The sequence below is a fragment of the Nuphar pumila genome, chromosome 2 (assembly GCF_984573655.1).
Source record: "Nuphar pumila chromosome 2, dmNupPumi1.hap1.1, whole genome shotgun sequence".
Taxonomy (NCBI): domain Eukaryota; kingdom Viridiplantae; phylum Streptophyta; class Magnoliopsida; order Nymphaeales; family Nymphaeaceae; genus Nuphar; species Nuphar pumila.
The window spans coordinates 3,030,080-3,041,451 of NC_143250.1; the positions used below are offsets into that span (position 1 = coordinate 3,030,080).

General features: G+C 37.9%; 1 protein-coding gene across 2 annotated transcripts; it reads left to right on the forward strand.

Annotated features, from left to right (window-relative positions):
• Nucleotides 1-3,981: 3,981 nt before the first annotated feature.
• LOC149844489 (uncharacterized) lies at nt 3,982-9,897 on the forward strand. 2 transcript variants are annotated; one of them, XM_089994579.1, is made up of 5 exons: nt 3,982-4,140; nt 6,390-6,829; nt 6,954-8,487; nt 8,629-8,775; nt 9,000-9,897. In XM_089994579.1, the coding sequence occupies exons 2-5, from the start codon at nt 6,779-6,781 to the stop codon at nt 9,602-9,604; spliced, it is 2,337 nt and encodes a 778-aa protein (XP_089850705.1). In that variant the 5' UTR covers nt 3,982-4,140; nt 6,390-6,778; the 3' UTR covers nt 9,605-9,897. The 2 variants fall into 2 exon arrangements, with proteins under 2 accessions (XP_089850705.1, XP_089850706.1); XM_089994580.1 differs by having other exon boundaries at nt 3,986-4,140; nt 6,390-6,650.
• Nucleotides 9,898-11,372: the final 1,475 nt, after the last annotated feature.

The following is an 11,372-nucleotide window of genomic DNA, read 5'->3' on the forward strand; positions in this document are numbered from 1 at the left end:
TATATATATATATTTACATTGAAAATTGCAGATCTTAATTGGAACTCAGGTCTAGCATGAAATTTCACAAACCATACCCAGCTCCCCTTCAGGTCCGACCATGATTCTAATCAAGTCTTCTTATTTATCACTATATCCTGACCCTATATAGTGATGTAAGTGTGGTGACCTTGCCCATTTATAAAATAAATTTTTTTATGCTGACCAATGGTGTCTCGAAACAAGCTGAATGGACTTATTTTTCAATAATTTAAATATATATATATATATATATATATATAATATTTTTTGTCATTATTATATTGTTATTTTAATATTTTCAAGATAAGTGTCATTTGCTGGTTAAAGATCGGCTGATTCAGAACGATTCGGTTCAGAATCGGAATCAGCCATTTCCTCAAATCGTTTTGAAAATCGATTCAGGGTCCGATATGATTCTGACAACATTGACGCTGACTGCACATCTTGAAGTCTTAAAAGAGCATTTTGAGTTACAAAAATTATCAATTCCCTTTTCCATGAAAGCGAAAAGCTAGTCATATGTGGCCACAGGCCCACAAGGGCTCTAGTCATCTGGCATGGCGACTCGTGAATGTCACCAAGTTGAGGGGACGTTCAGTGAGCCAGGCAGTTTTTTCCCAGTTATCTAAAAAAAATGGTTTGATATAGGTTAGGGGTGTCAACGGGTTGGGTTTACCCGGACCGACCTGTACCATACCCTATAGGGTCCGGATATGGTGATAAATATGAAGACCCGATTAAGACCCAGGTCTAGACCCAATGTGTCCCATTAATACATGGATCCGGGTATAGTTTGTGAAATTTTATACTAGACCAAGGCCCGACCTAAGTAATGATTAAGACCCACAAACTTTCAATGTAAAATTGATAAAAAATATTATTTTACTGGGTATGGTTCATATAGTTCTTATTGAGTCCGGGTATGGTTTTTGTTATGATGGATCCGATTAGACCTGTGTCTCAACCAGACACAATACCCGATAATCAGATCCAAGTCTACTTCTACCTGGCTCCGAACCAAACCTGACCGGTTGACACACCTAATATAGGTTATACATATGGGGAGATGTGTTTGCAGACACACATAAGAATTGCCATTTTTAGGTTCGAAGTAAACAAACTTGTGGCCTCTAATGAATTAGATTGCTCTGGGTCTTCACAAGACCATGTAGGGCAAGATTTTCAAACCATCTCTTTCAAAACAGCCATATACTCCACAAGATAAATAATGAGTACCTGGCTAGTTTTGAAACATGCTTTTTTTTCAAGTTAAAAATGATAGTCTTCAGACTCTTCACATTTATGATAAGCAGATTAAATTTCACATTCAAAATGAAATCAGCACTGAGAAAACTAACCGTATTTGGAAGACACATTATGTTGGTATGGAGGATGACTTCATCATCACAAGTCTAGGGTTGCACCATGTAATGTAGAACCTAGGGGTATGCCAACCTGGCTGACCCGTTTAATAAACGGGTTAGGCGGGCGGGTCAACCCGCTCGCTAACCCACCAACCTGTTTACCCGACCCAACCCGTTTATTAAATGGGTTGGCGGGTCGTGTCAGATTACCCGTTTAATAAATGGGTCAGGTTCGTGTTTGCCACAGCCGACCAGTTTAATAAACGGGTCGGGTTCTGGTTGAGGTATGCTGACCCGCCAACCCGCCGGGTCGACCCGCCAACCCGACCCGATTGCCACCCCTAATCATGAGCTTGAGCTTGAACTTGGCTCGGCTTGCCACAAGAATGGGGCCAAACTTGACCACCTTCTGTTTGGCTTGATCGGCTCATTTGTCAGCCATGCCAATTAACTCGGTGAGCAAAGCAGTTTTCTTAGATTATTAAAAAAAATAGAAAAAGAAAAACTGAGAGTTGAATGATCAAGAAATGTTGAAACTCTCACTCAAGCCTCTTTTGGTTAAGCCTCGCGGACTCATCCTAATACTAATTTACTTCACCACTCAATCCCTCTAAACGCATTGACCAAATTGTGTGAATTTGGCATGTTAGGTGACTGGTCTACAAAATATAATTTCTTGCAGATAGTCAAACCCTTGTACTTAACGCCTTCTTGATTCGCCATTGAAGGCTTGAAAATAACTTTGGATTCATGGGTCAAGGAATGACTAAGATAACCATGGTGGGTCCCATTAAGGATTATTAGGGTATGGTTATCTTCCTGCAGGGCATAGATGTTGCCTTTATATGGATACAAATGGGCCAGCCAGACTCACAAGGTCAGTTGACCTAGCCCATTTCAATCAACTCCTTTAGATTCAACAGGCACATACCCTAGACCTAGGGTGGCCCTTGAGGCCATCCTCAACTTTATGGTTGGCACTATGTACAATGCATGAGCATCTTGTGAAACTTATCCAAGTTATACAACTCCAAGGGTTCAATTGCAAACCAAGTTATACCCAATGCCACAACCTTCTTTCATTAGATCTACCAAAACAAATCTTGGATCTAACCGTTCAGATTTGGTCAGGATGGATTTATTATGTTATTAAGTTTTTAGTCATCTCCTAAAATATTATTACAATTAAAATTTCAATGTGGTAAAAATCAACAGCTCACGGTTTATCATGATGCTTTAAAAAGAGCCCAAAACATCTTTCTTGAAGTCAACTTTAGATCATTCTAAGCGAGACCCAAATGTTAAGTTTTTGCTTTTAAAAATTAAATATATGCAAATCAAGATTCTACCACCATAAGTAATGGTGGAGCGGGCACACACACATTATATATATATATATATATATATATATATATATATATATATATATATATATATATATATAGAGAGAGAGAGAGAGAGAGAGAGAGAGAGACTGGTAGTTGTTTAATCCATTAAGTGCTTAACAAAAATGCACTCATGCTGACCGTGTTTGATAGATGATCAATGTGCAAAAAATGCAAAAAGGTGCTTATAAGGTGCTTATCGATGTTTTTGTCATTTTCAATTAATCAGGTATCGTTGAAGAGGTATTTTTGTTTAGTTTCTTTATATTTTTTGTATTTTTTCATAATACTAGTGGCAAGATTTGTCATAGATCTTGAATGCAATACTTGAGCACATATTTGAAAGGAAATTAGAAAAATTTGCTTGTGTGAATGATAAAAATTTTAATCCAAAAAATTTGTAAATTTGCAAGGATTCAAAAATTATGTGGCATTTCAAAAAAATGCATTGTTTTTTTTGTACAATACAATCATTTTTAGTATTTGATAATATAGATCTAACCACCAAATGGATTCAAATGCACGTATATGTTTAGCATAATTTATTTAACATGTTAAAAGCTTTTAGCATGCTTAACATATCATAAGATTTGATTTTGGATATGATGAAAATCAATGGCTCACAATTTACGAAGATAAAGGTGCTTTAAAGATAAACGCTAAACATGATTCAAACTTAAAATTTACTTTTGGACTAACTCTACGATGCATGAATACATGCGGGGAGAGAGAGAGAGGCTCAGACCCGGGTCCTACTTGATTTCAATTAAGACCCGTGATTTTCAATATAAAATATAAAAAATAAATAATTATATCAACCGGGTTTGGTTCATGCAATCTTTATAGGACCTAGGTATGGTTTTTCTCATGGCAGACCCGACTGAACTTGGTTTGGACCTAGTATCCTTAGGTCTAAGTCAAATTCAGTGAGTCCGAACCAAAACCCTAATCTTATAGGATTTGGTACGAGTTGAGTCTGCCCTGAGTGAACTCCCTGCTTATTAAAAACAAAAAAAAAATGATGAGAGAGAGAGACGTGGACTCCCTAAAGTAAAAGAAAGAAAGAAAGAAAGTGATAATTACTGAATCCTGGGTTTATTTCCGCAAAAGCCTAAAATCCAACGCTAGGTCAAAAATCCGTGGTGCTGCATCAGTTCACGCCTGTCCGCTCCCTTCCGCCCTATAAATACCTCTACCCCCACCAACCGTTCAGCCATGAACTCGCCACTTGTCTTGTAAGAAATTACGTAGAAAATACACGCCGCACAAAATAGGGAGAAATTCCCGGCAGAGTCGGTCGTTTTCCGGCCGTTTCCAGGACGCGTTTCGCCGACGGAAGCCGTCTTTTGTGCCAATCTGGCTGGGGAAAGGTGAGATCTCGACTTCCTCATTGGATCTGTGGTTTCTGATGGGAGTTTGGTGGAGGGAGCGGGGATCTAGGGCTTCTTGGGGTTTTATATGGTTGAGTTTCTTGTGGATCGGTCCGTGATGGGTTTTCTAGGGTTTTTTTGTGAGTGGTTCGATTTGGAATAATGGAAAATGGATTCTGCGATCGACATGCTTCGTTTTCTTTGCTTATATGTTCTTTTGGGAAATCTGTTATTTTTGTTTATTTGATTTGCGTATTTTCTTGTTTTTGAAGCGATTATCGATAAAAGATTGAATTTTGAGCTAGTTTTATGAATTCGCTCTATCCTTTTCATTTGTTTTGATTGGAAACTGGATGCTTTTCGCTTGTTTTTGTGTGGATTTGATTTTCCCTTCGATGTTAAGTGCAATATAGAAGACTTGATTGAATTTTGAGCTATGTTTATGAATTCGCTCTATCTTTTTTCATTTGTTTTGATTGGAAAATGGATTTTTTTGGCTTGTTTTTGGGTGGATTTGATTTTTCTTCGATGTTAAGACGAAGATAGCTTGCTTTTTTCTAGATTTATTGAGAGATGTAACTGCGGATCGAGGTATTCGTTGTTTTTCCTAATCTTATTTTGATTTAAAATGGAATATGACAGAAGTCTTACCGGAATCGATTCTTCTCGCTTTTCATATTGTGTTGCTCCGGTTAATTATTGAATTGCTTTTCATCTCACGTGTCTCTAGCTTGTAACTCTTTGTCAATTTCTTGACATGTTTCGTGCATGATTGAAGAAAACAGCGATGATTATATACTAGGTTAGTGCCTTTCAGAAACTCTTTTTAGCACAGAAGAGTGTCACCCATCATCATCCTTCTCTCGAAATTGTTATGTTTAGTTGGATATAATTTTCTGTTGTTGAATGTTTCTTCTGCTTAAGAATACAAAGATATGAGTTTTCCGCTATATTTTTCAACTTCATCTTCATACAATGAATTGCAAATAGACATGAAAAAAGTAGTCTTGTTGCTTTATCAATGTGCTCCAAGAAACCATTGGGAGAAGGAAAAAAAATGAACATTCAAAACCGAAAAATGCATAAAAGATTACGATTTGGAGAAGAATAATGATGGGTATCTTTTTATTGTGCTATGAAATAATTTCTAAAAGGTGCTGCCTTTGACCCCTTGAGTCTGGAATCATAGCTGCAGCAGCAGAAGTGATCATAATAGTACTATTGGTAGTAGAAGTAGAAGACAACAAAGAACATTGATTTGTGTCAACCCTTATTCCAAATGCAAGCTAGTGGCTTCAATTCTATTTTCCTTGTTCTCCTCCATTTTTTTTCTGAAAGAAAGTTCTCCTCCAAATGGTTGTTGCTGAAAAAAATAAAAACCCTTTTTTTAGCATTCTAATCGGTGGACATAAAAATTTAATACAACTTTGATCATAAATATAAACTTGGCTGATGTGGCTATTGTTCATTGCAATGTATAGATTTTGCATTTGAGTGTAATCCTGAATCAGAAGCATCAGTACTGCTTTTTACTGAGGTGAACTACAAGCAAGAGAGAATTAAATTACTTTTTCCTGAGAGAGGATACTAGAATAGCTATCTTTTTTATTTTCATAGCTACTTAAGGGAACAAAAGAAAGCAAAAGCAAAAGCAAAAGCAAAAAAAAGATAAAAAATGCAAACTTTCTGCTGCTCGTTCTTTATCCTGTCACCAAATTATGGAACCACCCAATATTCCATTTTACCTTGGGAAAATATTTTTCTTTTAAGAAATAAACCAACATCATTCTTTAGAATTGGTTCTTATCTTATGAACATTGAAGTAGTGAGGTTAACTTTTGTCCCTAAGTTGGTCAACTGATCTGTTATTTCAATGTTGATTGTTGAATTTATGCATATCTTTCTTCTTTCATTTGGCTATTGCACAAATTGCAACGTGAATGAGAATAAGCACTTGGCCTTGAATAAAGAAGAAAGATACACATGCTAAGTGTCATCGTGAAATAGCCTCTTTTTCAACTGAAAACCCAATCCTGTAATTCCACTCTTGCATCTTTTTCTTTCTTTATAAATTTGTTGATTTAATAAATTGGTTCATTTTTCAATCAAAAGTATGACTTTAAATTTCAGCAAATACTTACATGCCATAAAAATGAACTATGTATTTTGTGTTATTTCTTTGGAGCTTTATGTAGGGGTGAAGAATTATTTTTCCTCTAAATTTATTCGATTTAATGGATTTCTTGCAGGCAAGCAGAACCACCATATTTTCTGAATCAGATCTTCTTAGTTAGATACAGCTCCTTTCCACTCTGGCCGCTATAATAAAAGAACATTTTTCTCGCACCTCTAGGTGGGTGTGGGGTAATCATGAAGCCTTAATTGTTTTATGTTCGTTGTGGAGGTCGGAATCTTCCCACATTTGGAGATTGTGTCGCATTCTGGAAGGCGTATCAGTTGATTACGGCTAAGATCAACAGGAATGTGATAGGTGAGCTTCTTAGCAGAAGGTTGGTTTCTGCTAATTAGCTATAACATATTCATGGATTGAGATCCAAGTACTGCTTATTGATTAGAACATACTCCTATATCATTATCTGCAACATGTGAATGTTTGTCTGCCCAATTTTTAGCCAACATGGTTAAGTTTTCTTGCTTCCCAGCTCACATGTCTTGCCACAAGTCAAAGGTACAATATGCTAACATTTATGTGGTTTTCCTTTTGCCCGTCTTTGCCTTGTATGAAAAACAGCACCATGTAACACAGATTTTGTATATTTGTTGCTGAATATACTCTTTACCCATCCTTCCAGAAAATGTTTCAACATTCTGCTGAGTGCATGCATAAGAAGTCTCAAGATCATCCTCTAGATCTTCCATCAAAGGGCTCTGCAAGCCCTCTTATTGCAGATTCTACACATGCAAACTCATTGAAAAATCATTGCCCGAGTAACCATGCAGAAAAAATTACTTGTTCATCTTCTTTTCATATGCCTGCCATCTCATCCAATATTGTATCACTTGACCCAAAGCTTGTTGGCGAGAGCCATTGCAAATTAGATCCGGCCCATAGTGGTTCCAGAAATGCTAAAACTCTTTATGCAATGTGCCTTAAGAAAAGTAAGTCTCTAGGTAGTGGACTAGATAGGGAGGGGAGACTTTCTAATGTCATAGATACAGAAGATGAAACAGATCAAGGTTTATCATGTGGTGATGGCCATGAAGTCAACTGTAGTAGAAGTTTTTCAGCTTTTGACCACAATGACTCAGAAGAATCATCAGAGTACAAGGAACATGAAAATGCATCACATGATTTATCTGGTTGTGACCACCATGATGGGGTCGCTGTGAACGTTGGATCGTGTAAAATGCATATGGAGCTCAATCAAGAGGATTGTGTTGCTTCTAGTATGTTAGATGCAGAGGTTCATGAAGAATTTACCACGCAAGCATCAGATGACTGTGTATGTGCACATGAAAGCCATACATCAGAGGCACATCCTATCATGCAGCGATCTTACTCTTTAACTGACATGAAAGATGATGGAAGAAGCAGAAAAAGTACTACTTTAGCTGGTGGTCTATCTGAGTGTCGCTCTAGATCTTTTAATGATTTGCTTGCCCTAAAATCAAGTGCACAGGTGTTCCTTGGTGATGAGGATGGGTATTGTTCTCAGTTGGCTTCTCTTAAATCGGGAAATGTTTCTTTCCCTAATGTATCAGAGCCAGTATCATCAACAAAACACCAGCGTATCTTTGAAGAAAAATCAAGGGAAGATTGTGCACGCTCAATCCCTAGTGATCATTCTAGCAAAATAATAGGTCATGTAAGAAGTCACACCATAGATGGGGAAGATTCTGGTTGTGAAAATCAGTTGCATGAGGGCCATGGATCTTGTAGGCCATTTTTCTCTGTGAAGAATAACATAATCATCCAGGACACCGACACAGAAGACACGGAAAAGCTTGAGTGTGTGAATCAGCAAGCTGATGGTTTTGAGGAGTATCCACGACATTGGTGGGATGGACAGTCTTCCAAAGCATTCAACATCAGGCGCATTGAGCACTGGGTTAGCACTATCGACATTCAAAACAGCAGCCCTTTAGAAGAAGTTGGGGAATGCTCCAGCACCTCCCCTGAAACCAAAAAGCACTCTGATGGAATTGGTACATTGGCTTCTACCAAGTTGGATGGTAGAATCCCTCACATGGTGGCAAATAATTATATTTCTACTTTGGGTGCCTCGTCTGCTACAGCACAGATGGCAAATTTTGGTTTGCCTGTGATCCCTCCACTTAGCATTTTCCATAGTCTTCGTGTGGTAAATTTATCCGGGAATGCTATAGGTATGCATACTCTTCTAGAACAACTGTTTTTGTTGCTTTTGAATTTATGGATTTTTTGTTGAATTTATTAGGTCTACAGGAAAAACAGTTTGTGTTTGACTCTTTCACATGTAATGACTGCTGATGTGGATTTTATCTCAGTGCGCATAACTGCAGGAGCTCTTCCAAAAGGACTTCATGTTTTAAACCTGTCAAGAAACAGTATCTCTGCCATTGAAGGCCTTCGTGAGCTTACACGTTTGCGTGTTTTGGACCTTAGCTACAATCGTATATTTCGAATTGGACGTGGTATGTTGAGTTGATTATTTATCCACTTTGATCCTCTTGAAACTTATTGTCTTTTTATTTAAAAAAGTATATTTCTTCTTCAGTTATCAGATCTGATAATAAAGGAAGACTTCATGATCATCATCCTGCTTCATGGCGCAAATTTTGCGTTTATAATATGAATTTTTTTACATTAAGGCCGACTTAAAATTTTTAATCCTTTTCTCTGTGTTACGTTCATATAGGTCTGGCTTCATGTTCATCTCTGAAGGAGCTATATCTAGCTGGGAACAAGATAAGTGAAGTAGAAGGCCTTCACCGACTCCTTAAGCTGCACATTCTCGACCTCAGTTACAACAAAATCTCAACAGCGAAATGTCTAGGCCAACTTGCTGCAAATTACAACTCCCTCCAAGTGGTCAACTTAGAAGGCAACCCTTCTCAGAAGAATGTGGGAGATGAGCAGCTAAAGAAGTCTCTCATGGGCCTCCTTCCGCACCTTGTCTACCTCAACCGCCAGCCTGTGAAAGCCAGCTCTTCAAAGGAAGCTAGCGACCGAGCTTCCAGATCTGTGTCTATGCATCAGTTTGAAAGAGGGATGAGATCTGATCATAAAATCTCTCGGAAAGGAGGCCATGGTTCGGGTGCTAGTAAGACTTCTGCAAATGGTGGTCTCATTCAGGCAGCGGCTTTGGCCAAGCACTCCAAAGGACATCATCATGGACGGCTTCCTCCGGGCAAGTCCAAGGTAACCCATCATCAGGTGAACCTTGACAGCAGACTTCTTAGTATGCAACTGGGCAATTCTATGCGCCGTAGCAGAAGTGAGGGAACCATGAACGTGCTTTAGTTAGAGCAGTAGCTATGGTTCTATCCGATAGCAATTCGTGAAACAGTTTCTAGTAGCAAATAAGCTTAATTTATGGGCATAGTGACACATTTAGGTAGTTTGTTATGTCTTATTGTGGTTGATTGGAAATAAATGGTACTGTTCTGGTGATTGAGAACTTTGAAGGTGGTACTGAGTTGCTTTTGTTTGGAGCTATATTCTTCTGATATTGTTTTGTTACGGGATTCAACTTTTCAAGAATAGTCTGATTGTTGAACTATCATATTTGGTGGTGCTATCTGCCTAAGCTTTAACTTTTTTCCGCTGTTTTTTTTAATTTATTTCTACCGGCTTGAAGAAATTTAAGCTCATCATTTTCTGATTTGGTTTCTGAAAAGTGAGGTTTCCACATTTCCGCTCGTCCTGTTTTTCAGTTTATTATATGCTTATGAGAATTGGAAGTCGTAGAGCTGCTATTTTTTGTGTGGTATAGTGCAGTTGCAGTTACCAGGGATGACACTGCTTGGCGACCGTCTAACTGTTAAAATGTACACTCAAAATCAATATTGTAAGTATAAATACATATACTTATATACATAGAGATACGTATACATATTTTATATGTATACGTATCTCTATATATAAGTATATATATTTATACATTTTTATCTTTTTTTACCCGAAAGGGTATTTTTGTCATTTTACATTTTGCGCATATTCCATTTGGAATATGCTGTAATTTTTCCATTATTTTTGTAATTTCTTTAATTTTTTATTTTTCTTTTTTGCACTCTCAAAAAGTGCATTGGGGGTCTCCCCAATAGAGTCGTTGGGGAGCCCCCAACGGTCACAATTGTGACCGTTGGGAGCTCCCCAACGACTCCTTTGGGGAGCCCCCTCTTGCCTCCTTCCTTCTTGTATAAATAGGGGTGTTCCCCCTTTGTATTTTCTTAAGCTTGAGAGTCTCAAGCATTTGCTTTTATATATTGAAATACATGCATTATTGCATGTTTATTATTTATACACTTTTTGTGTATTTTGTTCAAGTGTTGTGAGAGTGCTTTCGTGCACTTCTTTTATAAGGTTTTTATGCTTGTTTATGTATTGTCTCTTCGTAGACAATTTCACATGGTATCAGAGCTCGGTTGTTGATTGGAGATCGTGAGATCCGCCTTTGTTCGAGTGCCTCGAAAACCGTGCCTTCGGATTTTTTGAGATTGAAGTGGTGGATCTTGCTTCTCAAATATTTTAGAAGGATCTTGTGCTAAGAAGAAGTGGAAACATCGTATTGGTACGCCTTTTTTCTTCTTCTCTCTACGTCTTAATGGGTGAGAAAGAGTCTCACTTTGCCCTTGGCTTCAAGTTGAATGGGTCCAACTATCATATTTGGGCCGGGAATATGGAGGCCCACATAAAAGGAAAAGGATTGTGGGGTTATGTGCAAGGAACAATTCCGGAACCGGAACCCAAGATAACCATAATGGACGGAAGTGAAATCAAGATTCTTGAGGGAGAGGAAAGGATCAAAGCTCTTGAAGAATACTCAAAGAAACACGACGAATGAGAAATGAAGAATTTCAAGATTCTTTCTTGGTTCTTCGCATCCGTCGAAACGAAGATTAATGCCAACATTATCAAATTAAAAAAGGCATCGGAAGCTTGGCATTATCTCGAGAAGATGTATACATCAAGAGACCTATCTCATAAGTATTACCTTCAAAAGAAGGCCCTCTCCCTTACTCAAGGCGAAATGTCTATTAGGGAATATTTTGCCGATCTTTCCTCTATT